Below are 25,225 nucleotides of genomic sequence, written 5' to 3'. Positions count from 1 at the left end.
GTTAAAAGAATTAAATCTTGCCATTTGGGACTATGTGGATGGGTCTTGCGGATATTATAAGTGAAATAAGTCAGACAAGGAAAAATAACATGATTTCACTCATATGTGAAATATATATTTTAAAAAAGAACAAACAAAAAGAACTCATAGATATGGATAACAGATTGGTGGTTACCAGAGGAAAAGGGGGTTGGTGAGGGGTGGGCGAAATGGGTAAGGGGCGTCAATTTTATGGTGATGGATGGACACTAGACTTTTGGTGGTGATCAAGTTGTAGTACATACCCACATTATACATGTGAAACTTACACAGTGTTAAAAACCAATGTTACCACAATTTGGGGGTGGGTGGGATGGGAAGGGAGGCGGCCAGGGAAAGAATGGGGTGAGACGTTCTCTTTAAAGGGAAAACGCAGGAGGGCGGAGGGGGACATTTGGCAGCTGGTGTGAGTGCCTGGGGGAGGTAGGTTTGGAACCTTGTCTTTTGAGTCCGCCCGGGACTCCAGCTAAACTTGGGGCGGGGCGACCTGGGTGCTCCTTCGTCGGGATCTGTGTAGCCCGTGGGAACTGTCCCCAGTGCCGACGTGAGCGCTGGGACACGGAACGTGTGGGCTCCCAGAGGCCAGCACACGGGGTAAGCACTCAACACCGAGCTCTCTCTTGGGTGAATAAAAGAATGAACAACAGGGAGCGTCGCAACCAGCTGCTTCACATCACGACAAAATTTTAACTAGCGCAGCGTCTCCTCGTACCTTCCCCGAATCCAGACCACCACCGGAACCTTTGTTGCGCTACAGAGGTTGCAACTCGGGAAGATAGACAGAAGGATTCGGACCCTGACAGACGGGGATTGGAGCCAATGAAAAAGGCACGATGTGAATGCTGCAGCCAATCATAGAGGCAGAAAGAGTGACGTCGACGGAAGCGTAGCGGAAGTTCGGTAAACACCGATCCTAAACAGTTCTCCTGTGCTGGTGAGAAGACTAGAAGGCGAAAATGTCGGAGCGAAAAGTTTTAAACAAGTATTATCCCCCCGACTTTGACCCGTCAAAGATCCCCAAGCTCAAGCTCCCCAAAGATCGGCAGTACGTGGTGCGGTTGATGGCCCCCTTCAATATGAGGTGTAAGACGTGCGGAGAATACATCTACAAGGGTAAGAAGTTCAACGCCCGCAAAGAGACGGTGCAGAACGAGGTCTACCTGGGCCTGCCCATCTTCCGTTTCTATATCAAGTGCACGCGCTGCCTGGCAGAGATCACCTTCAAGACAGACCCCGAAAACACAGACTACACCATGGAGCACGGAGCCACGCGAAACTTCCAGGCCGAGAAGCTCCTGGAGGAGGAGGAGAAGAGAGTGCAGAAGGAGCGGGAGGATGAGGAGCTGAACAATCCTATGAAGGTGCTGGAGAACCGAACCAAGGACTCCAAGCTGGAGATGGAGGTACTGGAGAATCTGCAGGAGCTCAAGGACCTGAATCAGCGGCAGGCCCACGTAGACTTTGAGGCCATGCTGCGGCAGCACCGCCTGTCCGAGGAGGAGCGGCTGAAGCAGGAGCAGGAGGAGGATGAGAGGGAGACGGCAGCCTTGGTGGAAGAAGCCAGGAAACGAAGACTGCTGGAGGACTCCGATTCGGAAGAGGATGCTGCTCCTGCCCCGCCCCAGCCGGCCTTCCTGCCCAACCCCAACCCCACAGCAATCCTGGACGAAGGCCCGAAGGCGAAGAGGAAGATGGAGAGCTGGGAGCGGAGTGTGGGCACCCTTGGCAGCAGGCCCCAGCTCTCAGGCCTCGTTGTGGTGAAGAAAACAGGCCTGGATCGCAGCACCCCACAGGGCCAGCTGGCACCCACACTGGGCACTGTGAAGAATGGGAAAGCCGCAGACCCTGCACCCAGGCCGCCCGGCACCTCCTCTCTGAGCCAGCTGGGTGCGTATTCGGATAGTGAGGACAGCAGCAGCAGCAACTGAGGCCCTTTTCCAGGACAAGGGTCATATGTCCAACTCCAGCTGGTGTTTGGGGCAGGAGGCCTTGTCATCAACCAGAGCACAACTGGACAAAAATTAATGTCTTGGAGGCCGGTGGGACCAGCCAGGGTTTCAGCTGAGAACTCGGTTTCTCTCCTGTCCCCCAACCACCAGCCCTTCCGGACCTCTAGGGCCAAAGCTCATGCTATTTCCCACCTGGTACCAGGTTTAAGACTGTGACATCTCTGGAGGAATGCATGGTCTCTTGGACAGTCCTTGAGATGTTAGCCATGTTTTGGGCATGTGAGTGAACCCACCCACCCCTGTTGGCTCCATCCCTTCCCACTCCAAAATTGTCTGGCACCAATAAAAGGAACACACACACCAAGACATTATTTTGGGACTGTTGCTGCCATTGGACATAATTCAAGTCAATTGCTATTTGAGGACACATTAAAATCCTAGAATAGTGAATTACAATACACAGTAACTACAAATGGAAGACATCCTGGCTGTTTTTAATTCACAACTGGTAGAAATTCCTTTTTCAGAGGATGGACTCCAAACTCCAGTCCAAGCTGCTGAAAAAAGCTTTTCTGCTGACTGCTTACCCAGCTTGAGCACTGGGATACTGGGGGATGAGGTTGGGGGGTGGATGGACTCTGCTAGCAGATTTATCACAAGGATCCTTTTTGGACTTTTTAATATACCAAATAAGAGTGCTTTAATAAAGTTTTGTTGAGTGTAAAGTTGGTCCCTATGTCATTGGATTGTACACTGATTAATGGTGTCTACAGTCTATAAAGCTTTGTGCATCTGAGAATTTCATCAATGTATACGAAGAGAGGTTCTCTTTGACTATTTCACACTTTGTTAAAAGCAGTTTTAAGGTGTGCTAACCTCCGTAATATCTCATAGGTATATGCCAGTCTGCTCCCTGAGCTGTTTTTCTACATAAAAATGACCCGCTATTGGAACCTTGGTCACAGGCTGAGCATTGCTCATGAAACAGGTGACAGCACCTGCTGTCACATCTCGATGAGTTGGACAGTAAAATGCCAAGATCACTTTGGTAAGTAATTACTAACAAAATAATGTGTTTTTTAAAATTTGTTTTTAATTTATTTTTAGAGAGAGAGGGAGAGAGGGAAAAACCCCCATCTATTTGTTCCACTTGTTTATGCATTCATTGGTTGATCTTGTATGTGCCCTGACCAAGGATTGAATCTGCAACCTTGGCGTATCAGGATGTACTAAACCATTTATATTTGGGGGTGGAGGGTAGTAACTTATGTTGTCTTCTTCCAAAACTGGTGGTGGAGTCAGCCTGCTTCTAGTCTGCAGCAACACCTCCTTATCCACAATCACAATCATTTATGGAATTTTAAGTTCTGTTGGCCTGTACAAGCTTAATAGAGGGTGCAATTTTAGAGAAAGAATGAATGAAACTGGATTCCTCTCAAATTGCAAAGAGAGAAAGCCAGCCCTGGGGGGCAGCTTAAGGATCAAACTGGCTTTAAGCTATACACAAATATAAACTTTGATGAGACAAAGACTTGAAGATTAACTTGGTCTTGCATTCCCAACATTAAATTCTGAAGACATAAACAGACTAGCAGAGAGCAGCGGGTCTGGCTTTTAGAAGAAAGCTATGTAAGGGCAGGATGCTGTCCGAACAAGCTGTAGCTGCAGGGTACTATGGTGTAATGGCTGTGCCCCAGGACACCGAAGCCATCCCACCTGGGCTCACCCTGGTTGGGCCACTTACTAAATGTGTGACCATGGGCACATGACTTCACCTTTCTACACTGCATTCATTTAACAGCTATTTATTAAGCATCTCCTCTGTGCCAGGCTCTGTACTAAGTACTGGGATACAACAGGGAACAAAATAGACAAAAATCCTTGTTCTTTTTGTGGCGTGTGTGTGTGTGTGTGTGTGTGTGTGTGTGTGTGTGTGTGTGTGATGGTAATGTTTCATGGTTGCTGGTGACTTGGGTGGTGTTTATAAAAATTCACTGAGGTGTATACACACTTATGTGCACTTTTCTGTATGTATAATTTACTTCAATATTTTAAAAAATCTATGGCCTTGTGATCACAGCTTTATTAAATGAGTTAAGTAAAGCATGCAGAGCTGTGTGCTTGCCACATAGCACTCACAGAAAGTGGCTACTATTATTAATACAGTGAAACTCCTTAATAAAGCAAACGAGGCCATCGGGGGATGTTGAGGAGAGATTTAGCTGGCTCTGCCTCAGGATTAATTCACAGAGCTCTTCCGTAAACCGATTACACATGGCTCATGCCTCGGTCGTGAAAAATGTGCCTTCAGGGATTTTGTTAGCACTTGCAAACTAAGTGATGCAGAGCTGCTGTGAACACCTGGGTAGGTTGTGCACTGCACAAGGGCTCCATACTTAAGAGGCTGCCATGCATGGGTTTGTATATTTACTATAACTTTCTGGGGCCCAACCCCTGAGACTGGAATACCTGGGCCTATGGTTCTTTAATCATTGAGTTGGAACAAACTGGCCTCATGCTTGGTCCATCAGCGTTTGTGATTCTGGATGATGGAAGTCCTCATCGGAGACAGATCCTCTCTGGGGGCTCCGACAAGCCATGTTTCTGAGTATAAGACCCAGACAGTGTGGCTTCATTGAAGCCCTGCTCCCTCTTAGATAACACCCTGAGTTTCTCCTGGTGAAGTGGGTTCTAGCTGGCCTCAGCACGCAGGCTCCTAGGTCTTCAACCCAGCGAATCTGAAGTGGGCCCAGACATCTGTATGTTTAACAAGCATTTCAGGTGACTTTCATGTCCAGGTGAGTGTAGGAACCCTATTCTAATAGGGTTTCTAACGGGGGGCTGTCCCTTCACCTAGTGGAGGGAAAGGGTGTGAGAAAGTGGGAGGCAATATTTAAGTTAAAAAAGGCTTGTATGTGTGGTGGGGAGAGGAAAAACAACCTGGGAAGCTGGAGCCTACTTTCTGACCTCCCCACCCCCATTTAAAAATAGTTTTTAGTCAGAGAGGAAGGAAGATAGAAAAACACCAATTTGTTGTTTCACTCATTGGTTGCTTCTTGTATGTGCCCTGACTGGGTATTGAACCCACAACCTTGGTGTATCTGGGCTACCTGGCCAGGGCAGCCTTCTGCCTTTTCCAGGCTGGGCCTGGGGAGAAGCTGTCTGCTGGAGTGCTGGTGAGTGCAGCATGCCTGCCCTGTGGGGGCAGGGGGAGGAGAGGGCTCTCATGGGGCAGCCACAGGTCAAAGAGCAAAGTAGTCACAGCTGTCTGCCCTCTGGTGCGGGCCTGGCCTGGGATTGGGCCACTGGGCCACCACCCTGGTAAGAGGATACATCTTTGCCTCATCCTACCCTAAGGATCAATAAAGCTTTGGGGACAGACGTAAGCCAGGCACTGAAGGTTGTGGGTTTGGATTAGTGACAGCCCAGGGGTTTGCAAATAGTTTTCCAGCCCTGCGTTCCAGCCCCCAACCCCAACCCGTCATTTTCTGTGCGCAGAACAAAGTTGAGGCTGGAACTGGAATCTATGTTGGAATCCCACAGCCCTTTTAACAGGAGCAGTTATCAGTCCTGGAGGTGGGGCAGTGGGGGACAGACCAAAAAATATCCTTCAAGGCCTCGCTGACCAGAGGGAATAAAATCCCAGTTTGTTCCACTCTCCATGGCCTTGGCTGCCCCATGTTGGGGAAGAGGCTGAGCCCAGGCTGAGGGCACCCCTCACTCCCGTATCATACCCCAGAGCCTCTTCACTAGAAGATGACGAATCTGGGGCACTTCAGCAGTGCATCCCCTCCTGCCCACTGGGCCCGGCCCAGGGGAGTGAGGGTCTCAGTGCCCACAGGGGACTTGGTGGGGGCCCCGTGCTGATGGGACCTCCCACCATTTTCTCCTTCTAAGAAGCAACAGCTGTTCCCTATTTTCCCTTTAAAGGAGGCTTGTTGGTGGAGGTATGTTACGGCCAAGGAACCAAACCAAACGAACCAGTTCAATATGAATCACACTGCAGTGCCAGGCACTGGGATGGTACCCTGGCGGCTGTGGGCAGTGGAGACAATGCTGGGCTGGCAGTCTGGAAACCAGGGTCTCAGTGCCAGCTGTAAGGTGAACAGTAGGACTTCGGGCATGTCCCCTGACTTGAGCCTGTTTCCTTCCCTACAAAATGGGGTGAACAGCACCCAGCCCGCAGTGCAGTGTGGGGGAAAGCACAGCCCTCCACACAGCACCACTGTCATCACTACTGCTACCGCCCGCCCGATCCCTGCCCTCAGGACAGGCTGGGCAGGTGCCTCCACCCCACCTCCCAGAGGCCAGCCTTCCCGCCCTCCCTGCTCCCGGAGGACACAGGGACATGGTGTAACCGGCTGTCCTCAGGGGACTGGGGTGTCCTCCCCCTTAGGCTCCAGGGACAACAGCTAGAGCAGAGTGATCAATCAGGGAACAAGGTTCAAGACCAACAGGCAGGGCCAGATGGAGGTGGGAATGAGGGCAGCCAGGTGCTCAGGGCAAAAATGAGGCCCCTCCTGGCCCGAGGGAGGGGGCAGGCACTGTGCTGGGCCTCTCCACATGCCTGCCCTCTACCCCACAAAGGCCCGGGCTCTCCCCGTCCTCAGCCCCCAGGGCTGGAAGGCAAAGGGCAGGGAAGAGCAACAAGGGGCCCGAGGCCCCTCTGAGGGGCTGAAGGTGACTCAGAAATCAGAACAAAAAAGGCCAAAAGGTTTTTACTCTGTGAACCCTGGGGAGGGCCAGGCAGAGCACAAGGTGTCCACAGGAGGATGAGAGAAAGGAGGGTTGGGGCCTGCAGTCTTGCTTTGCAGTGGGGGCAGGGGTGAGGGGAGATGAAGGCCCGGCGTGCCCTCCCCACAGGGTCCAGAGGGCTCCAGTCCTGGGCCCCAGCGACACCTGCCGCTCCTGAGTTCACACTGCGTTCTCGGCAGTCCCGAAGCCGCACGGCCTGCCTGAAGCCTGGCCAGGACAGAAATGCCTGGCAGAGGGAAAGGCCAGCGTGGGCTGACCGCAGCTATCCGAGTTCTTCCCAGAGCTGTGCCTCTCCCCGACAGGAGAGGACCCAGCGAGGCCGGGAGGACCCGGGGCCGGGAGAGCCGTCTTTGCCTGCCAGAGCCGAGCCTCAGATTCTTCCACCTCCACGTCAGGAGTCTGGGTTCAGGGGCTGCCAGGTTAGGCTCAAAGCTCATCAGGGGGGCTGTGTGTGAGGGGAGATGCCTGCTGGATGCCCTCGTCCTCCTCGGGGCCGGGGTCTCCCAGCTCCTTCCTCTGTTTGCTGCCGCTGCCACCGGAGGCCTTGGCCCTGCTGCTCTTCTTCTTGGACTTCTTCCCTCCCAGCGCGGCTGTGTCCCCCTTCTTGCCGGACCACTGCTCTGCTAGGCAACCTGGGGTGAGGAGGAGAGACTGGTTTGCTGGGCGAGGAGCACTGCTTGGGGAGCTGCGGGAGTGGCAGCTGGAATGGCTGCCTGACATCCAAGTCCCTATCCCACCTCCCTGTGGCCCAGGCCCCACTGGGCCCCGGAGTTCTCTGCGTGTTGCTCTGTACCTGTTTGGTGCCTCTCACCCACCGTGTCACGTCAAGCTCCCAGGGGACAGTGATGTCTTTATTTTAATTTTTTTAAACTGATTTCAGAGAGGGGTAGGGGGAGAAAGACATCGATCGGCTGCCTCCTGTACTACCCCTGGGATTGAACCTGCACCCTGGGCATGTGCCCTGACAGGGAATCGAACCCACCATCTTTCGGTGTACAGGACTGTCAGGAACCAAGAGTCGGTCAAAGGATTAACTCTGACCTTCAGTAAGTTACTGAAACTAGGCCCACTTCCTCTTGCCTGAGGACAAAGCATTCCTTCTGTAGCCGCCCTTCAACTGCCACACCCTTTATCTATAGTTACGACTTTAGCCGATATCTAGGTCAGCCCCCACCCCTCCTAGGCATCCACCCTTCTAGAAATCACATATAAGGAACGCTGTAAAAATAAAGTTTTGAGGCTTGATCAGAAACCCCTTTGTCTTGCCTCCATTCTTTGCGTCCCTTGTCTGTCTCTCATTCTCTTAGGTGCGCCGCCTCGGTACCCCCGCTAGAAGACCCCGCAGGTCGGGGAAACAGGACGCCGCCCAGCCAACCGAGCCACCCAGCCAGGGCAACACCCTCTCTTTCGTATTTCTTTTCCGTCCCCCCTCCCCACCTCCCCTGAGGGGGAGCACACAATGAAATCGAGGGCCACCCACCCTGCCTCCTCCCTCCCTCCCTCCCTCAGACTCACTGGTGTCCTTGCCCTTCAGCACGTGGTTGGCGCAGAGGAACTGCGTCAGGTCCTCCTCCTGGTGGTTCCGGTACCAGTCCTCGATCACCTCCTCAAACTCCTCCACCAGCACGTCGCACTGTAATCACAACCCTCGCGTTGGCAAGGCCCCGGCGCTGGGTCCCTTCAGAGGAGCTCAGCGGGGCCTCAGCCACACGAGACAGGCGGGCGGCCGGGTTCTCCTGAGCAGACATGGGGAGAGGCCCCATGTCCCGTGGTGGCCTTCTCAGCAGCAGAGCCGTCCCCACCCCCGGGGGCGCAGCGGCCGAAGGGCCTACCTGCTTCTTGAGGTCGGCCACCTCTGCAGAGGTCTCGTTCCACAGCTCGTAGGGGATGTCCATCACCACCTTGACCCCTTTGTGTACCAGGTTGTGTAGCGTCTCAAACGTCTCTGACATGCCCTGGAAGAGGCGACCGGACATGAGAGGGAGTCCCTTCCTGCCTCCTGCCCTCCTCGGCGGGGGCTGCTGGAGGCCCAAGACCAGCTCCGAGAAGCCAAGACCTCTAAGGTTCCTCACACTTGACCTCACCCTCCTCTCCCCTCTTTTAGGCGTACCTCCCTTAACCCCCACACGTGCACGCATGCACACGCACCCGCACACACGCCCTGTCCTGCCTCCCCACACCTTATTCTTTCCAACAGGTCTGCTGTTGCCCTCAGGCCCTCTGAATGGACACTCCTCCTTTTCCAGGAAATACACATTTGTCTTGGCTGCCCCCGTGCGCTGTGGCTGGGCTCACTCACTCCCCACACCCAGGCCCGCTCCCTGCTGGGGGTTCTTCTAGGGCTTGTCTCTCTCCTTGCTGGGGAGAGGGCGAAGGCAAGGCAGGAAAGACTCTGTTCCATTTCTGCCAGCTACCTAGGTTTCTCCCCGGAGACAACAAACTACCTTTCCAGAGATAATGCATACAAATACATGCCAACAGACATACAGATGCATCCTCCTCGCCCCACCCACACTTTTTTACACAGCAGTAATATATGTGTCACACACTATTCTGCCTTTTTTATCTAGTGATACACGCTGGAGAAAATCTTAGCTCAGTCCCTGCAGAGCTACCTCGTCCTTTGTTTCTCGGGTGTGTAACAGGCCACTGAACGGCCAATCCATCTATTTAGCCACGCCCTGTCTGACGGATGGTTAGGCTGTTTCTAACTTTCCTGTTATGAAAAAGAACTTTTAACATTCTTACATTAAAGCAAACACGAATTTATTATCAACTAGGGTACAAGATTCATGCAAATTTTATTTTAAAATAGTTTATTGATTTTGAGAGAAGAAGGGAGAGAAACATCGAAGTGAGAGCACAACATCGATAGGCTGCCTCCTGCATACCCTCCACCGGGGATGGAGCCTGCAACCTGGGCATGTGCCCTGCCTGGCCACCAACCCGGAGACCCTTTGGTGTATGGGACGACGCCCAACCAACTGTGCCACACCAGCCAGGGCGAAATTCATACTGATCTCCTTTGCTAGGAGGGGACTCTGGTGAAGCGATGTGCCAGGAGCTGAAGACGTAGACGCAGAAGTGTGGGCCTTGTTGTAAAAAGCTCCTTCTCCAGGGAGAGAAGCATTGGTGGTGTAGTAAGTGCCTTACACGTCACAGAGGCATCTGGATGGAGGGTGAGGTATGTGCCCTGGGGTCCCAGAGGAGGGCCAGGGTAATCACCGCCAAGAGTCTCTGGGCTCTTCTCTAAACCCTGATTTCCTGACTTCTCCCTGCACTGGGGCTTTAGGCCCCCCCGGGGGCTGCACTTTGGGCATTTCCGCCAGTCTGGACTGAGGCAGGATCCTGACGGGCAGGCCCAGCCGTTAGGAGTGTGCCTATCGCCCAGGAAAAGGCAGGCCACCCGGGACAGGCGGAGTGCAAACAGCAATCCACAAGGAGTGGGAAGAGGCCACGGAGGGAAGCTCCAGGGCAGGGTCCTCAATCACAGCCACACCAGCAGACGCACTCAGCCGCACGCAGGCCCCGCCCCCGCAGGGAACAAGGACAAGCACAATCCCACCTTGGCAAACCGGTTGCTGCCGGTCCTCTCCTTGTGCAGGCTATAGTCCAGGAGCCTCTTGCAAATGGTCTCAGTGACTTCGATTAACCGTAAGTCCCTGTGGAGACAGCAGCACGAGGGGCTGAGTCCCCCTCCCAGCCCCAGTGGGTCAGTGTCCGTCCCTCCAGCCCTGCTACCCCAACGCCTGCGCATCTCACCAACGGGAAGTCAGAGCTGGAAGGAAGATAGGTCATCTGGTCTGGGTGCTCTGAAATGCTGGAACACAGACCAGAGAGACAAAATTTTAACAGCTCTACGGGAAGGAATTTTTTTTTTTATAAAGCTCAAAGATTCTGTAGGTTTTTTGTGTTTTTTTTTTTTTTTTATAAAGCAAAATGTATAAAATTTTGATGTTAAAATATCACTTAATTTTGAAAGGATGACCATAGCTGATGGAAGTTTTATGTCGTTGTTCTTTTTTTTAATTTGTTTTTGATATTTATACCTGGCAAAATTCAATGTTGGTAATCTCGTGTTACCAATATTTTTTAAATTGCATTGGTCCATGAAATCCAAGAGTCTGGGAGTGACAGGCTAACTGGTACGGATGAGGAATGTGAAGCCAGAGCAGTTAAGGGATTTAGGAAAGCCGCCGAATTAGTTGGTCGCAGAACCCGTGGGTAAATTTAGGTCTCAGAGCTGCCTCCCTCTGGTGGGTCTGCCTGGCTAGAAGGGAGAAGGGAACTCCAGGCCGATGAAGCCTTGAGGAACAAAGCAGGCCGGGCCAGTGGGTCCCCATTCACTTACGACTTGGTGTATTTGACCCCGGAGGCCTTCCGGTCCAGGATGCCGTAGCCTGTGTCAAGGACCTCCTTGGTCTTGCCAGTTTCCTCAAAGGCTGACTTCAGCTCCACGGCGACATATTTACACACTGGGAGAGGGAGGCACAGCACAGCCGACTGAGTGCACGTGTCCTCTGGGAGCCAGCTCCCAGCAAAAGACTCAAGTCAATGCCTCTCCCAGCCTGGGCGAGTCCGCTGGGGCAGAGGAGGAGTTGGCAGTGCCCCATGTCCACCCTTGGCCCTTATACCACCAACTTCATTCCTCCCAGCTCCTTTCTTTTCCTCTGACCCCCACAATCATTTTAGTTTTAAAATTTTCAAACATATAGAAAAGCCGGGCCCTAACCGGTTTGGCTCAGTGGATAGAGCGTCGGTCTGCAGACTGAAGGGTCCCAGGTTCGATTCCGGTTAAGGGCATGTACCTTGGTTGCAGGCACATCCCCAGTAGGGAGTGTGCAGGAGGCAGCTGACTGATGTTTCTCTCTCACTGATCTTTCTAACTCTCTCTCCCTCTCCCTTCCTCTCTGTAAAAAATCAATAAAATATATTTTTTAAAAATACATGGAAGAGTACCATGAACATATACTATATACCTTCCGTTCATATTCAACAGTGGTTCATGATTTACCACTGGCTCTCTCCAATATATAACATAAAACAATGTGATAATATATCTCAACAATTTACGGAGTGAGCAAAAGTAGGTTTACAGTTGTGTCACATAAATAATACAATAATTAATTAATACAAGAATACACTGTTTTGCATGCTCACAACTGTGAACTACTTTGCCCACACCTGTATACATTGTGGTTTTGTTGTATACATTGTTTGTGCTAAGCCATTTTGAAAGCAAGTTGCAAACATCATGATCTTTCACCCCTGAATAGGTGATCACACATCTCCTGAGAAAAAGTACCTTCTCCTACCTAACCGCAAAACAATTTTGATTACTTGGAAAATGGACAATAATTCCAAGGTCATCTAATACTTAGTCCATATTCAAATTTCCCCAATTGCCCCCTAAATGTCTCCTATGACTGTTTTATCGCTGGATTTCACATGTTGTGCAACACCAGCTCTCTATTCCCGCAATGGTACCCTCCGGAGGCCTTGTTTCTATTTTTTCCTCCCTTCCAGGGACTCAGTCTAATGGAGCAGAAAGAAGTATAAACAAATAGTTCTCACTGCATAAGGAAGGCTGCGGCTGCCACTTCAGTGCCTCAAACCTTAGGAAATGCTTACTGCCCTCCAGGGGCCCTGGGGATTTTCTGCCCATTCTCCCAACTTCACCATAAAAGTCTCCTCCAAGAGGAATCCTTTTTTGTACAAGCCCACCTGCTCTTTCTTTCTTTTTTTAATCCTCACCTAGAGAGGAAGGGGAGAGAGAAAGAAACATGGATGTGGGAGAGAACCATCCATTGGCTGTCTCCCATACCGACCCTGACCGGAAATCGAACGCACAACCTAGATATGTGCCCTGACTAGGAATCGAACCCGCCACCTTTCAGCGTACGGACGACACTCCAACCAACTGAGCCCCCGCCATGGCTAATCCCACCTGCTCTGGGTTTCACCCCAGGACTGTGCAGCCTTTGGTCCTTTCCCGTGCCTCTCTAATCAGACCACAGGAGTACCCAAAGTGAGTGCATGTCCTGGATTTGTTCTGTATTCCTCTAGTCTGGGACTCTGTATGTGTTGGATACATGATAGGTATTGCTGAGGGAGGCTGTGTTTGTGGCTGAGCAGCTTCTGATGCCTCTGAAGAGACTACAGCCATCAGGGTTGTTATAACACGGACGGTAGAGTTCGGTAGAAAACCAATTACTACCACCAAAACAAATGCATGCCCTGGAGGCTTGCGTGGTGAAACTGTGTAACATATATATTAGTACACGGCTTGGAGAACTTGGGACACACGAAAATTCCAACATATAAGCTGGTGATCTCAGAGTCTGCAATGAATTGAGGGCGACTCATTTCCCTGGCTCTCCATCCAGGACCATCTGGGCTCCCTTCCCTCTCTGTCCTGCATGTTGTGCAAGGTCATCACTTTTCTGGCTCCTCTGCCCCCCCTCTCCCACGCCCTCAGCCTGTAGTATTCCAGGCCCAGAAGGTTGGAACCCATCAACCTCCCTCTCTTGTACTCATCAGCCAAAACCTTGCTTCTCAACTCTTCCAAACTTTCCCTCTTCAAGACCCCCCTCTGGGGATCCAGACTTGGGGGAGACTCATGGCGCCCACCCCAGACACTCCTGGACATGCACTGGCTCTTTTTCTGGGCAAGTTCTCCTTTCTCTGTGCCAAGGCCTGTTCCACTCGGGCTACTGAGCCAGGAGGCAGGCTTTGTGGGCCAGACACGGTCAGCATTTAATAACAAAATGATAAATGAAAGTAAATACACTATTAAGAGCCTAAGGGTTGGAGTTTGCCAAGCCATCCGGTGACTAAAAATCTTTTGAAGTAATCTTGCTCAATTACCTACAAAACAAGGTTGTGCTAAAATGGTCTCAAAGATCCTTGCCCAGCCCTACGCTTCTATGATCTGTGAATGCCTCTAAGGAAAAGAAATGTGAGCTTCTGAGCATAATCTGAGACACAGCAGGGGCTCTTTGGTATCAGAATAAAATAGCGAACAGAGAAGAGGAAGTGAAACCCCCAAAGGGTCTCCGTGGGCACTGGGGGCAGAGGGAAAGGAAAGCATCACAGCCCGCGGTCTATCCAAGGGAGAGAGGGAGAAGGTACCCGCTGGACTGCATCCCGGAAAACTCCCGCCCCCGACGGCGGCCCATCTCTGAAGCACCTCACCTTCCATCTCTCAAATGGAAGGATTATGTGTTCTAAACCCTTCCCGCCCCCCACTTCCCAGTGCTTAGGGGACATCTGGCCTGCTGTAGGCTGGGAATTGGGATGAAACAGATTCATAGCCAACTTTCTGGGTGGCCTGGGGTTAGGGAGGTGGGAAGGACGGAGGAGAATGGAAGGGAGGAAGGAAAGGTGGGCCCTTCACAGTCCGGATCTCTGCTTCATGTGCCAGCACCCTTTCTCTCTCTCCCCCTCTGGTTCCACACCTACACCCCTAGGTCTTTGGGATGCTCTCTTTTTCTATATTCCTAAAATCTTCCTCCCTCACAAAGTCCCCCCAGGTTCTAGTCTCTCAAAGAGACCTCTTAAGCCTCAGCCCCTCCTCCTTCCTCCACCCCCCCCCCCTCACAGCTCCCGTTTATTTATATTTATTCCAAAAATATCGGAGAGAAGGTCTCTGTCCTCAGGGAGCTCACAGCTGGTGCGGAGGCAGCCAGTCCCACAGATCGGGCTGTGGTGAGGGCACAGGAGGGTTCGGGTTCTTCCCCTCGGACCAGTCAGATGAACCCTTTCAGTTCCTCAAACCCGGCCTCTGCGGGGCGGTTTCCTGCGTGGGGCCCTCTCTTGTTACTTCTCTTCGCCCGGCCAACTCCTACTTTCTCTGCGCTTCCTCTGCGGAGCCTCTCCTGGCTCCCCTCTGCACCCAGCCTTCCCCCACCCCTGGGAGACTGGCTGGGGCTCACCTGGCCCCCAAACCCTGCATTTCATCTATCCAGGCATCTACTGCCCTGATGATAGTTGTTTGTTTTTACGGGTTTGTGAGCTCCAGGTGCACCGACACCCGCTCTTTCGCCCGCCCGTGTACCCCGGGGTCCCGCTCAGGAGCCAAGACCTTCCACCCCGAGCGTTCCCGCAAGCCCGGCCCCTCCCTCCCGCGGGGCGCTCCGCGGGCCCCGCCCCTCACCTTCGCATTTGCTGGGCAGGCGAACCCAGTCGGTCTCCTCGGCTTGGGCCTGGCTCGGGCCCAGCTCCGGGGCCGGCAGCAGCAGCAGGGGGAGCAGCAGAAGCCAGCGGGCCCCGGGCCGGGGCGCGGGCTCAGGCAGTGGCTCCATGGCCCAGCCGGACCCGACCCGGAGGGCTGCGCTTCCCACGGGCGCGCGCCGGGCAGCTTCTCGCAGACGCTTCCTGGACAGCACACGTGCCTCGCACCCGGGCCCCTGCGAGCCCAGCCCCCTCCCTCCGCTGGCCGCCGGCCCGCCCCAGAGCCCACGGAGGCCCGCGGGCTGCGCAGCCAATGGGCTTTTCGGGGTTCGCCCTCTAGCAAATGGAAGGATGAGCTCTTTTCGGTTTGGGCCAATGAGAGAGAGGATGGTGTCCTCGGTGACCAATGGCAACATCTTTTCCCACCCCCTAACGGAGGCTCGGGGCGGGGCTGGACTAGGACGGTGTGTGTGTGTGTGTGTGTGTGTGTGTGTGTGTGTGTGTGTGTGTGTGTGTGTGTGTGTGTGTGTGTGTGTGTGTGTGTGTGTGTGTGTGTGTGTGTGTGTGTGTGTGTGTGTGTGTGTGTGTGTGTGTGTGTGTGTGTTTCTCTCTGTGTGTGTGTGTGTTTGTGTGTGTGTGTGGTGTGTTTCTGTGTGTGTGGTGTGTTTCTGTGTGTGTGTGTTTCTGTGTGTGTGTGTGTGAGTGTGTGTGTCTGTGTGTGTCTGTGTTTCTCTGTGTGTGTGTGTGAGTGTGTGTGTGTGTGGTGTGTTTGTGTGTGTGTGTGGTGTGTTTGTGTGTGTGTGGTGTGTTTGTGTGTGTGTGTGGTGTGTTTGTGTGTGTGTGTGTGGTGTGTTTGTGTGTGTGTGTGTGGTGTGTTTGTGTGTGTGTGTGTCTGTGTTTCTCTCTGTGTGTGTGTCTGTGTTTCTGTGTGTGTGTGTGTCTGTTTCTGTGTGTGTGTGTGGTATGTTTGTGTGTGTGTCTGTGTGTGTGTGGTGTGTTTGTGTGTGTGTTTGTGTGTGTGTGTGTGTGTGTGTGTGTGTGGCGGGGTGGGGGCGGGGGGAAAGCGGCTGGGGGAGCAGCCGCTGGGCCGAGTCAGGGGTGCGGCTTGCTGGTCCTAGAAGAGGTGGGAAAGGCGTCCTCGCGGGCTCTCCGCTTCCTTCCACGTCACTTCCCCCCGGGGGTATAATGCAGAGCTCCTACTGAGCAGCTGTTCCTAAGTTTTATTATTATTATTGTGGTTGTTGCTACTGCCAGCCACTCTCATAGGCGCTGTGGGTGAGAGCCGACGACTCAAACAGCCCCCCGCCTTTAAATAGCTTTTTTCGTGCCCAGTGTCCCTAGATTTGTCCCAGTGAGAACTAAACACACCACTTCCCATCTGATCCTCGCTTTCTAGCGCGGTGATGACTAAGTGATCCTTCTAGCGGCTACCGGAGGCTCGCCGGCTCCTGGGAAGTTCAAATAGGTTAATGGAATTAAAGCTTATTGAGCAGATTGTGAAAAGTTCACGCATTAATTCTCGTAACATCAGTTCTTTAATGCCCTATTATTTATTTCTTTGGATTCTGAGCTCATAGAAGGCAGGAACTTGATTTACCTAGGTCCAGGAGCCCTCCTGAAAAATAACATTAAACCAGTCTCGGTGGGGGTGTAGTCTGGGGCAGGGCAGGATTGGGGGCATTGGGGCAAAATGGGGAGGGGTGTTGAAGCTAAGGGAACCCTGCTTCCAGAATGGGGAGACATTTACTGAGGCCAGAATTAGTGTGGCAGGAGCCCTGAGCTCAGCGTCGGGGCTGGAAACTGGGAAGGGATGATGACGGGATGAAGTCTGAGGCTACGGCTAGACAGGCCCCCACCCTGACCCAGCCCACCCCTCTCAGTCTGTGTGTTGGGGAAGCAGCTGGCCCTGTGGGGATGGTGGACAGATTCATCCCTAGAAGTTGTGGGACACCCCCCCCCCCCAATAATCCAAAAGGAGGTGGGAGAATCTTCTGACAGGCTGGTGAGAGGTGGGCAGTGGAGGAGACAGTGAGGGTTTTCATGGACCAGCAGCTAAGAGGGCACAGAGGCTCAAGGAAGCTGGCGGTGTCATTGACACCACATGGGGGGGTGGGGGGCGGTATTAGAGCATAGCTTCCCACCGACACCTTGGGGGAGACCGATAGCACCACCGGTCCAATAGGCTGCTCTGTGCGGCCCGGGGGCATCCACGCAGCAGCACGCCGTGGTGCCGGGGCTGATTCACTAGAGGAGCCTCTGGGAAGGGCGGTGCTGAAGGAACAGGGGACACGCCGCTTACACCCCTCATGGAGCCCCGTGTTCTATCAGTGCAAGAACCCTCTTTAGGAAAAACAAAACAAAAGAAAAGCCGCTTCAGCGCCTGGCTGAGTTGATGTTCAGTGAATGCTTGTGAAATGAATAATGACCTTTACTTGATTAATAAGAGTAAGCTTGGAGTGACCGACAATGCTCTTGGCGTTGAGCATACTCACTCCCCTTACTCTGGGGTCCTGGCCCTGCTCACCCCAGTCGTGTCTGCACAAGACTTCCCATCAGGCCCAGCACCCGCATTCCTGGGCTCCTGGGCTGCACGCCCCACCTCTCACAGAGCTTGGGCCAGGGTGAGGAGCCAGAAGGGGCCTGGCCTCATGCTTGGCGGGGGAGTAAGGAGACAGGCGGGACAGTGCCCTCCCCAGCCCCCAGCCCGGCGCTGCAATTCCCAGGGTCTTGCCCTCGGGAAGCCCTCCTCCTCTGGGAAGGCCTCCCAGATTTCTGCCTCCTCTAAACCTGCCAAATTGCCTCCTCCCAGAGAAGACGTGAATGAAAACACTTCCCGTTTGCTTGTGTCACTTAAGTTCTCCTTTAATCGTCCTCAGTGTTCTGCATCTCAAATATCAGTCTCCGTCCTCAGGGGGCTCCCAGTCGGATGGGAGAGACGCAGCCTTTCCCCCAGACCGGCCTCAGTGGAAGGAGGGAGACCGCCCGGCCCCCCGGAAGCTCAGGCCCAGGAGGAGGCAGGTCGCAGTATCCTCCGAGGCGGGAGGTCCTGAGCTCTGGGCGCTGGGTGGGCAGAGAGCACCCCTCCTCCCAGACGGGGCTCCCGCCAGGGTCGGGACCCGGAGGGCGGGTGTGAACCCCGCGGCGGCCCCGCCCGGGGCTGCCAGGCCGGCGGGGCAGAAGGCCTGAGCCCTCGGCCTCTCCCGGCCGCGACTGCAGTCGGCGGGGGCGGGGGCGGGGGCGGGGGCGCTCCTACCCGCCCAGGCTGCGGGCGGGCGGCCGGCGCGGGGAGCGGGGGGTCCAGCGGGCGGGCCTCGGCGGGCGGGGCGCGCAGGCGGCTGCAGGTCAGGAGCAGGTCAAACAGCAGCAGCTTGAGGAGCAGCAGCCGCAGCGCCCCCAGCCGCAGCGCGCGGCCCGGCGTCCCTGCGGGAGGGGAAGGGGCAGGCTGGGCCCGGGGCTCCTCAGCACCCCACCCCTGCGAATGCTCCCCCGAGAAGAGGGGCCTTGCCCTCTGCCCTTGCCATTCCTCCTCCATGTCGTCCCCCAATTTCAGGGCAGGTCCTTCCTGGTGTCTAACCGCAACTCCTCCTGGGAATAACAAATCCCTGCCTAACCTTCATTTTCTTATATCCCCCAGCCAGGGGGGTGCAGGCCAGGCAGGACTCAGCGTCGCTGCAGAGAGGAGCCCGCTCAGAAGTCTCCTTTGGCCAGGAAGAGACCCGGACGGTGGCCATGGCCGCAGGTGGTGGGAGTGACAGTCTCCCGCGACTCCCCGGGGACTCCCGAGGCCCTGATGCTGACGTTCACCTGGGCTGCCCTTCTCACAGTGCTCACCTGTGCTTCTCAGCTGGTGTCCAGGGACTGGGCTGGGGTCAGAGATCTTACCCACGGGTGGACAGAGGCCCAGGCTGGCCAGGGCACCAACCCAGCCAGACAGCCTCCTCAGGGAACCCCTACCAACCCCCAGTAGGACCCATCAGGCCAGATCCCAACAGCACCTACGGTCCTGGCCCCCAGTACTCACCCCCAAGAGGTTCCCAGAGGCAGGTCCTCGCTGAGGAAGTCTCTCCTGCCAGCCAAGGAGAAGGGAGTGAGACTTGGGATGGGCGGTTCCCTGCACCCCAGTACCGTGCCCTCCGCCCCAGTACTGTGCCCCGGCCCTGACGCAGGGCCCTGTTCATGGCATGTTGGATAAATGGACAAAGGAACCGGCAGTGGGAACCTGAGCCCATTCGCTGCAAGTCCTCCGAGGGGCCCAGGTCTCCCTGGCTCCCTGCCGCCCCCTGTTCTGCGTCCCTGGGAGGCGAGCTGCCGCAGCACTCCCGGACAAGGAATCGGTTTCTCAGCAGCCTTTGGAAGGCAGACAATTCGTTCAACAAATATTATGTTAAAACCAACATAATCCAAAAAGAGGAAGTCATCTGGTTGTTAATAAAGTAATAATAGCCCGGCCGGCGTGGCTTAGTGGTTGAGCGTCGACCTATGAACCAGGAGGTCACAGTTCGATTCTCAGTCAGGGCACATGCCCGAGTTGTGGGCTCGATCCCCAGTGTGGAGCGAGCAGGAGGCAGCTGATCAATGATTCTCTCTCATCACTGATGTTTCTATCTCTCCCCCTCTCCCTTTCTCTCTGAAATCAATAAAAAAAATATTTTTTTAAAGAATAAAGTAATAATAATAGATGACTTTGGACATATTACTTAACTTCTCTGTCCCCGAAAAGATGAGGGAAATTATATGACTTCATAAATGTAAAGTGTTTACAATAAATGGTACCTGGCAAGAGTAAGTACTGAATAAGTGGTAGCAATTAATTATTTACTCATTGTTTGGGTCTAATAGGTAGGTAATAGGTAGGGTGTCATATATAGGGTGATATTAGATATTAATCTTAGGTATATATAGAGAGAGTAGCCCTAGGTAGTAGGGTTAAGCTATATACCTTAATATATATCTCAATCCTAGGAGGGAGGAGGCATTACCACCTCGTGGAAGACATGCATCAGAGCCTAGATTTGGGTGAGATGTCACAGTTGCAAATCCCAGGCCTCAGGGCCTCAGGTGTCCCTGCTCTGAGCCCAGGCACCCCTTCACCTTGTTGGTCGTCACTTGGACACCCCTCGTGCCCCCATGGTCTGGGCCTGCCTTCCTTCCCCCCAAATCCTGGGTCCAGGGTGAGTGAAAGGGGCAGGGGGCATTCACAGGCCCCGGGCTCTGTCCCCACCTGACAGCTGTAGGGGCTGTGTGCTCTGGCTATGATCCCCAGCCCCAGGCCCGGTGTGACAGACCAAGGTTTCCCAGGATGCCAGCTCCTCCGAGGGCAGGGAGAGCTGGGCCACGCTAGTCCAGGTGCCGTCTGCAGCTGGGGAAGGGCCGTAGGTGAAGGCGTCCAGGGCGCTGCCGTTGCCAGCGGAGAACCAGATGGGGCTCTCAAGGCCAGGGGGGGCCGCATCGAGGACCAGGCAGACCACCAGCACCTGCTGCTTCCCACCCACCTGCATCGTGATGGGTGGGGCCAGCGAGGGGAAGGGGGTGCCGCCCACACCTGTAAGAGAGCATGCACCTGTGGGGGCCTAGATCTGTCCGTGCCCTCCCAGGCCAGCATCTCACTGTAGGCTTCTATGCTTCTATCTGTCCTTTCACCATCCATCTGTCCCTCCATCCTCTCAACCAGCCCTCTCTCCTTGCGTTTTCCCCTCTAAACACCCTTCCTTCCCTCCACCCTTTCATCCACCTCTCTATTCATTCACTCTTTTTCCATCATCCATGTTTTCTACAGAGATTCTCTCTACTTTCCATCTATATGTCCATCCGTCCATCCATCCATCCATCATCTTTCCATCACCCATCTATCATATCTGAACCTTTCTGTGCAAGGCATTAGGGATACAACATTAATTTATATACAACATTAAATTATATATAATAATTTATATATACATTGTCCCCACTTTCAAAGAACTCAGACTCATGGGAAACAAACATGCATAATACCTGGTTGTGCCAGCCTCAGGAGAGAGGTTGCCTCTGGGGAGGAAGGAGAGGAAATATGATCTGGAATGAGATTAAAGGGGCTTCAAATGTATCTGTAACTTTTGAAAAAAAATCTAGTTCAGCCCGACTGGCGTGGCTCAGTGGTTGAGTGGCAACCTATGAACCAGGAGGCCACAGTTCGATTCCTGCTCAGGGCACTTGCCTGGATTGCAGGCTTGATCCCCAGTAGGGGGCATGCAGGGGGCATCCGATCGATGTTTCTCTCTCATCATTGATGTTTCTATCTTTCCCTCTCCCTTCCTCTCAATAAAAAAATACACTTTTAAAAATATAGTTCAAATATGGCAAGATTATAACCATTTGTTAATCTGAGTGGCATATGGAAGGGTGTTTGTTGTATTATTCACCCCAGGACATGCTTAGAGAGAGGAAGGGAGAGAAACATTGATGTGAGAGAAACAGCCTCGACCGGGGATCGAACCTGCAATCCAGGTAGATCTGTCCTTTATTTTCCTGAATAGTCCTAATTTTCCACAAACTTGGTCTTTTCAGTAAGGATGATTCATTTAATATATAACAATGTTATTTTTGAACAGTTGGATATTTGCTCATAAAAATTAAATCTTAAAGGTTAAAACCTCCAAACAAATTAAAACTGTGAGTTAAGCCCTAGCTGGTTTGGCTCAGTGGATAGAGTTGTCGACTTGTGGACTGAAGGGTCCTGGGTTCGATTCCAGTCAAGGGCATGTACCTTGGTTGCAGGTTCGAACCCTGGCCCTGGCCAGGGCGCTTGCGGGAGGCAACCAATTGATGTGTCTCTCTCACATTGATGTTTCTCTCTCTCTGTCTCTCCCCCTCCCTCCCACTCTCTCTAAAAATCAATGGGAAAATATCCTTGGGTGAGGATTAACAAAAAAACAACACAACACACACACACACACACACACACACACTCACACCCCACAACTCTAAGTGTAGCCAGGCCAAAGAAATGCGCAGGCTGCGGGGACCCGTTCCAGGGAATTTTGTGGGGACGTAGGGGTGTGGAGTGCTCACATAGGATTTCTTGAAGGTCAAATAACTGACCTGTAGCATGTGGATGGTTAGTAGCCCACTCAGGATTTGAGCTCAGATCTTGGAGACTCCAAGTCCCACATATCACCCCACTTGGAAGGATGACTAAGATTTTGGTACGTGACAAAGTGGACCCACCTGGAACGTGGCCTCGGATAGAGTTGGTTTGTCTCATGCACTTAATATACTGAGCCTCAATGGTCCCATCAATATAATGGGGTTAATAACACCAGCCCCACAGAGTTGTTGTGTAGAATAAAGTTCATGAATGTAAAACACATGGCAGATGAGTATTCGCATTCTTATCGATGCTATCATTAATAAGGTATCACAAACAGAGGGAGGAGTGAGCTCCAGGAACCGCAGCTCCTGAGCCTGCGCAGTTGCACCGGTAGAGACACTCCCCAAGGTAAGTTAAGCATCTCCCTCCTCCACAAAGCCTCCCAGGATTGCTCCTCCTCACCCTGGCTGCGTCCTTCCCGGAGCTCAGTCGCCTGCCCTGGGCATGCCCTTCTCCACATGGGTATGGTTGGCCTCCTTAGGAGGGAGAGCTGTGACGCACTGGGTCAGTTTTAGCTCAAGGAGATGTCTTGATTCAAAGGTCAAGGACTCCCCCCGACCCCCCAAACACACATGCAAATTTGCACAGGCTCTAGACGAAGCTGGAATTCTCACAATTCTAGTCCTTTGGCTCCAGCCTTGATCTTTGGAGGCCTGGGGGTACATACACCCGGGAAGTCACTGAGGCCTTGGGACTTCTCCTGAGACCCCATTGATATGGGGGAGCTGGGAGTGAACACGAGGCACTCTGAACCCTGGTGGAAAGGGCACCCTGAGGGCAGGAGACCTGGACAGGAAGGGCAGGAGGGTCCTTACAACATTGCCCAGGTCCCATCGCTCCATATCGCATAACAGCCCTGGCTACTCCACCCGGCCCCCATGGACACCCGCCAGCTTGCTTTGTTTCTCTAAACCCCCAAGAGGTGACTACTCCCTACCAACACTGTGGACCCCAGGGGAGCAGGACGTGGGGCCCCAGAGCAAGGAAGCTGGGAGGTAGAGTGCAATGGGGAAGGGAAGATGGGCTTCTGGTGAGACCCTCCCAGAGGCCCCAGTGCCTCTGTTCTGCCTCCCTGCACCTCACCCACACCCGGACGCCCAGAGGGAGAGGGTGGTTCGGGGCAGACAAGTGGGGCACAGAGAGAGAAGCAGGCAGGGACTCACCTGCGGGCAGGGCTGGACACCCGAGGGCCAAGAGAAGCAGCAGCCAAGCCCCGGCCATGGCCCATTTGATAGGAGGCAGGTCACAGCTGCAGACCTGAGGTGTGGGCTGGGGGAGCCGGCACCCACAAGGCTGCCTCCCAGGCCACAGGCCCAGCTGCACCTCAGCTGCTCCACCACGGAGCCGTTTCCCTCCAGAGGGGCCCCTCCCACTCCACCGGGGCCCCCAAACCCCATCCTCTCTCATGGGCCAGGGAGCTCAGGCTGCCACTCCCACAGCAGGAGCTGGGCGCCCACATCCTTCCCATCTGAAGAGCACCCCGCCGTCACTGGTCCTGCCATCTGTAGGGTACAGAGCACGAGGCAGCATGTCAAGGGCTTAACACACAGCACTTCATGCCGTCCCCCTAACTACGGTGCGTCCCATTTCACAGGTGAGGCGACTGAGGTCAGAGAAACTGAGTGACCCGCCCAAGGCCATCCAGCTGGCAGGGGCAGAGCCAGGGCTTGAGCTGTTCCTGGTGGCTGCCCAAAAAGCCCCGTAAACTCATTTCCGTGTCACTCTGCCCCTTTTAAATAGAATTGACGTTTTAGAGCAATTTCAAGTTCACAACAAAATTGAGCAGAAGGTTCAAAGGTTTCCGATGTAATCCCTGCACTGTCACGTAAAACCCCTTAAAAAAAAAACTTGTTATAAATGCCATTTGCAGTGACTCCACTAAACTTTAGCTAGGTATCATTTTGATCCTAAAACTTCCCATCTAGGTATATACCCTAATGAAATAATAAGAGATTTGGTCATTTTAAGACAAAGATGTATGCACACAAAAAAACACAAAAGAGCAGGCCCTGGCCGGTGGTGCTCAGTGGTCAGAGCGTTGGCCCGTGCATGGAGGGGTCGTGAGTTCAATTCCCGGTCAAGGGCACATACCTGGGTTGCAGGTTCGATCCCTGGTCAGGCACATTTGGGAGGAAACCAATGCCTCTCTCACATTGATATTTCTCTCTCCTCCCTTCCTTCCTCTCCCTCCCACTCTCTAAACAGCAATGAAAATAAAGGGGACATATGTAATACTTTCAGCAATAAAGAATTATTTAAAAAATAAAAATAAATAAAAGTAATGTATATTTTAATTTCCATTGTAAGATTAATTGGATTTGAGGGAAGCAACTTTACTTGGGGGAAAGAGTAGAGTTATTAGCATTTTATCCATTTCCTCATAAGAAAAAAAAAGCAATGCAAAAATATCTGCTAGGGGTGGGGATGGAGTAACAAAAACCAAAAACAAATGCAAGAGCAATTACAAACAACCCAATTGCTCAATGCTGGGGAGGAGTTAAATTAACTCAAGTTTGGCATATTTATGTTAGTCAGTATTATGCAGCAGCTTTTCAAATCATGTTTTCAAAGAATGTTTGTGACATGGGATGTAGAATAGAGTTTGCTTCAGAGTGTGGGCCGTGAAGGCAGACCACCTGGCTTTCAACCCCGACTGGTCATTCAGGAGTTGTGTGACGTTCACCAAATTACTTACTTCCCTAATCCTCCACTTCTGAACTAGTTTAAGTGGGTTGGAAAATAATTATCTTATTTGTTTTTATTAATCTTTAAAGAAATGTATGTAAAGTTCACATGTTTAAACAATTATTTTTATTCATTGCAGAGAGGAAGTGGGGGGCGGGGGAGAGAGAGAGAGATGAAAACATCCATGAGAGAGAGTCATGGATCAGCTGCCTCCTGCACGCCTGCGCCTGGGGTTCCAGCCCAGAATCTGGGCATGTGCACTGACCGGGAATCAAACTGTGACCTCTTGGTTCATGGGTGGATGTTCAACCACTGAGCCAGACAGTTCATATTCCTTTCAATGTTTAGTATTAGAAGTGCTTTAGGTTTTAGAAGTATTGTGATATTTTTGTGCCCACAAATATACTGTAGACACAACTCATGCTTATATCGCTTAGCCTATGGTAAAGATTACTTTTCTTATGCATCATTTTGCTTAAAGTCAGTTTAAAAGAACCTA

General features: G+C 52.9%; 3 protein-coding genes across 5 annotated transcripts; 1 reads left to right on the top strand and 2 right to left on the bottom strand.

Annotated features, from left to right (window-relative positions):
* The first annotated feature begins 955 nt into the window (after positions 1 to 955).
* Positions 956 to 2,719, top strand: YJU2 (YJU2 splicing factor homolog). The gene has a single exon (XM_008153296.3). It carries the CDS (start codon positions 996 to 998, stop codon positions 1,965 to 1,967), a length of 972 nt encoding a protein of 323 aa, XP_008151518.1. The 5' UTR covers positions 956 to 995; the 3' UTR covers positions 1,968 to 2,719.
* A 3,961-nt stretch (positions 2,720 to 6,680) lies between these two features.
* Positions 6,681 to 15,213, bottom strand: CNPY3 (canopy FGF signaling regulator 3). 3 transcript variants are annotated; one of them, XM_028128051.2, is made up of 7 exons: positions 14,899 to 15,198; positions 11,095 to 11,218; positions 10,514 to 10,563; positions 10,309 to 10,454; positions 8,576 to 8,698; positions 8,259 to 8,376; positions 6,681 to 7,375 (listed from the first exon to the last, which is right to left on the bottom strand). In XM_028128051.2, the coding sequence occupies exons 1-7, from the start codon at positions 15,044 to 15,046 to the stop codon at positions 7,170 to 7,172; spliced, it is 915 nt and encodes a 304-aa protein (XP_027983852.1). In that variant the 5' UTR covers positions 15,047 to 15,198; the 3' UTR covers positions 6,681 to 7,169. The 3 variants fall into 3 exon arrangements, with proteins under 3 accessions (XP_027983852.1, XP_008151519.1, XP_054577848.1); XM_008153297.3 differs by lacking the exon at positions 10,514 to 10,563 and having other exon boundaries at positions 10,309 to 10,405; positions 14,899 to 15,192; XM_054721873.1 differs by lacking the exons at positions 6,681 to 7,375; positions 8,259 to 8,376; positions 8,576 to 8,698 and having other exon boundaries at positions 10,315 to 10,405; positions 10,506 to 10,563; positions 14,899 to 15,213.
* Positions 15,214 to 16,342: 1,129 nt separating this feature from the next.
* Positions 16,343 to 23,262, bottom strand: PTCRA (pre T cell antigen receptor alpha). The gene is made up of 6 exons (XM_054722327.1): positions 23,205 to 23,262; positions 20,907 to 20,939; positions 20,137 to 20,457; positions 18,937 to 18,981; positions 18,169 to 18,335; positions 16,343 to 16,363 (listed from the first exon to the last, which is right to left on the bottom strand). The coding sequence occupies exons 1-6, from the start codon at positions 23,260 to 23,262 to the stop codon at positions 16,343 to 16,345; spliced, it is 645 nt and encodes a 214-aa protein (XP_054578302.1).
* Between the last annotated feature and the right edge of the window lie 1,963 nt (positions 23,263 to 25,225).

This window comes from Eptesicus fuscus, chromosome 10 (genome assembly GCF_027574615.1).
Source record: "Eptesicus fuscus isolate TK198812 chromosome 10, DD_ASM_mEF_20220401, whole genome shotgun sequence".
Taxonomy (NCBI): domain Eukaryota; kingdom Metazoa; phylum Chordata; class Mammalia; order Chiroptera; family Vespertilionidae; genus Eptesicus; species Eptesicus fuscus.
Note: the sequence above shows the minus strand (reverse complement) of the source record. Positions and strands in the feature narration are given on the sequence as shown.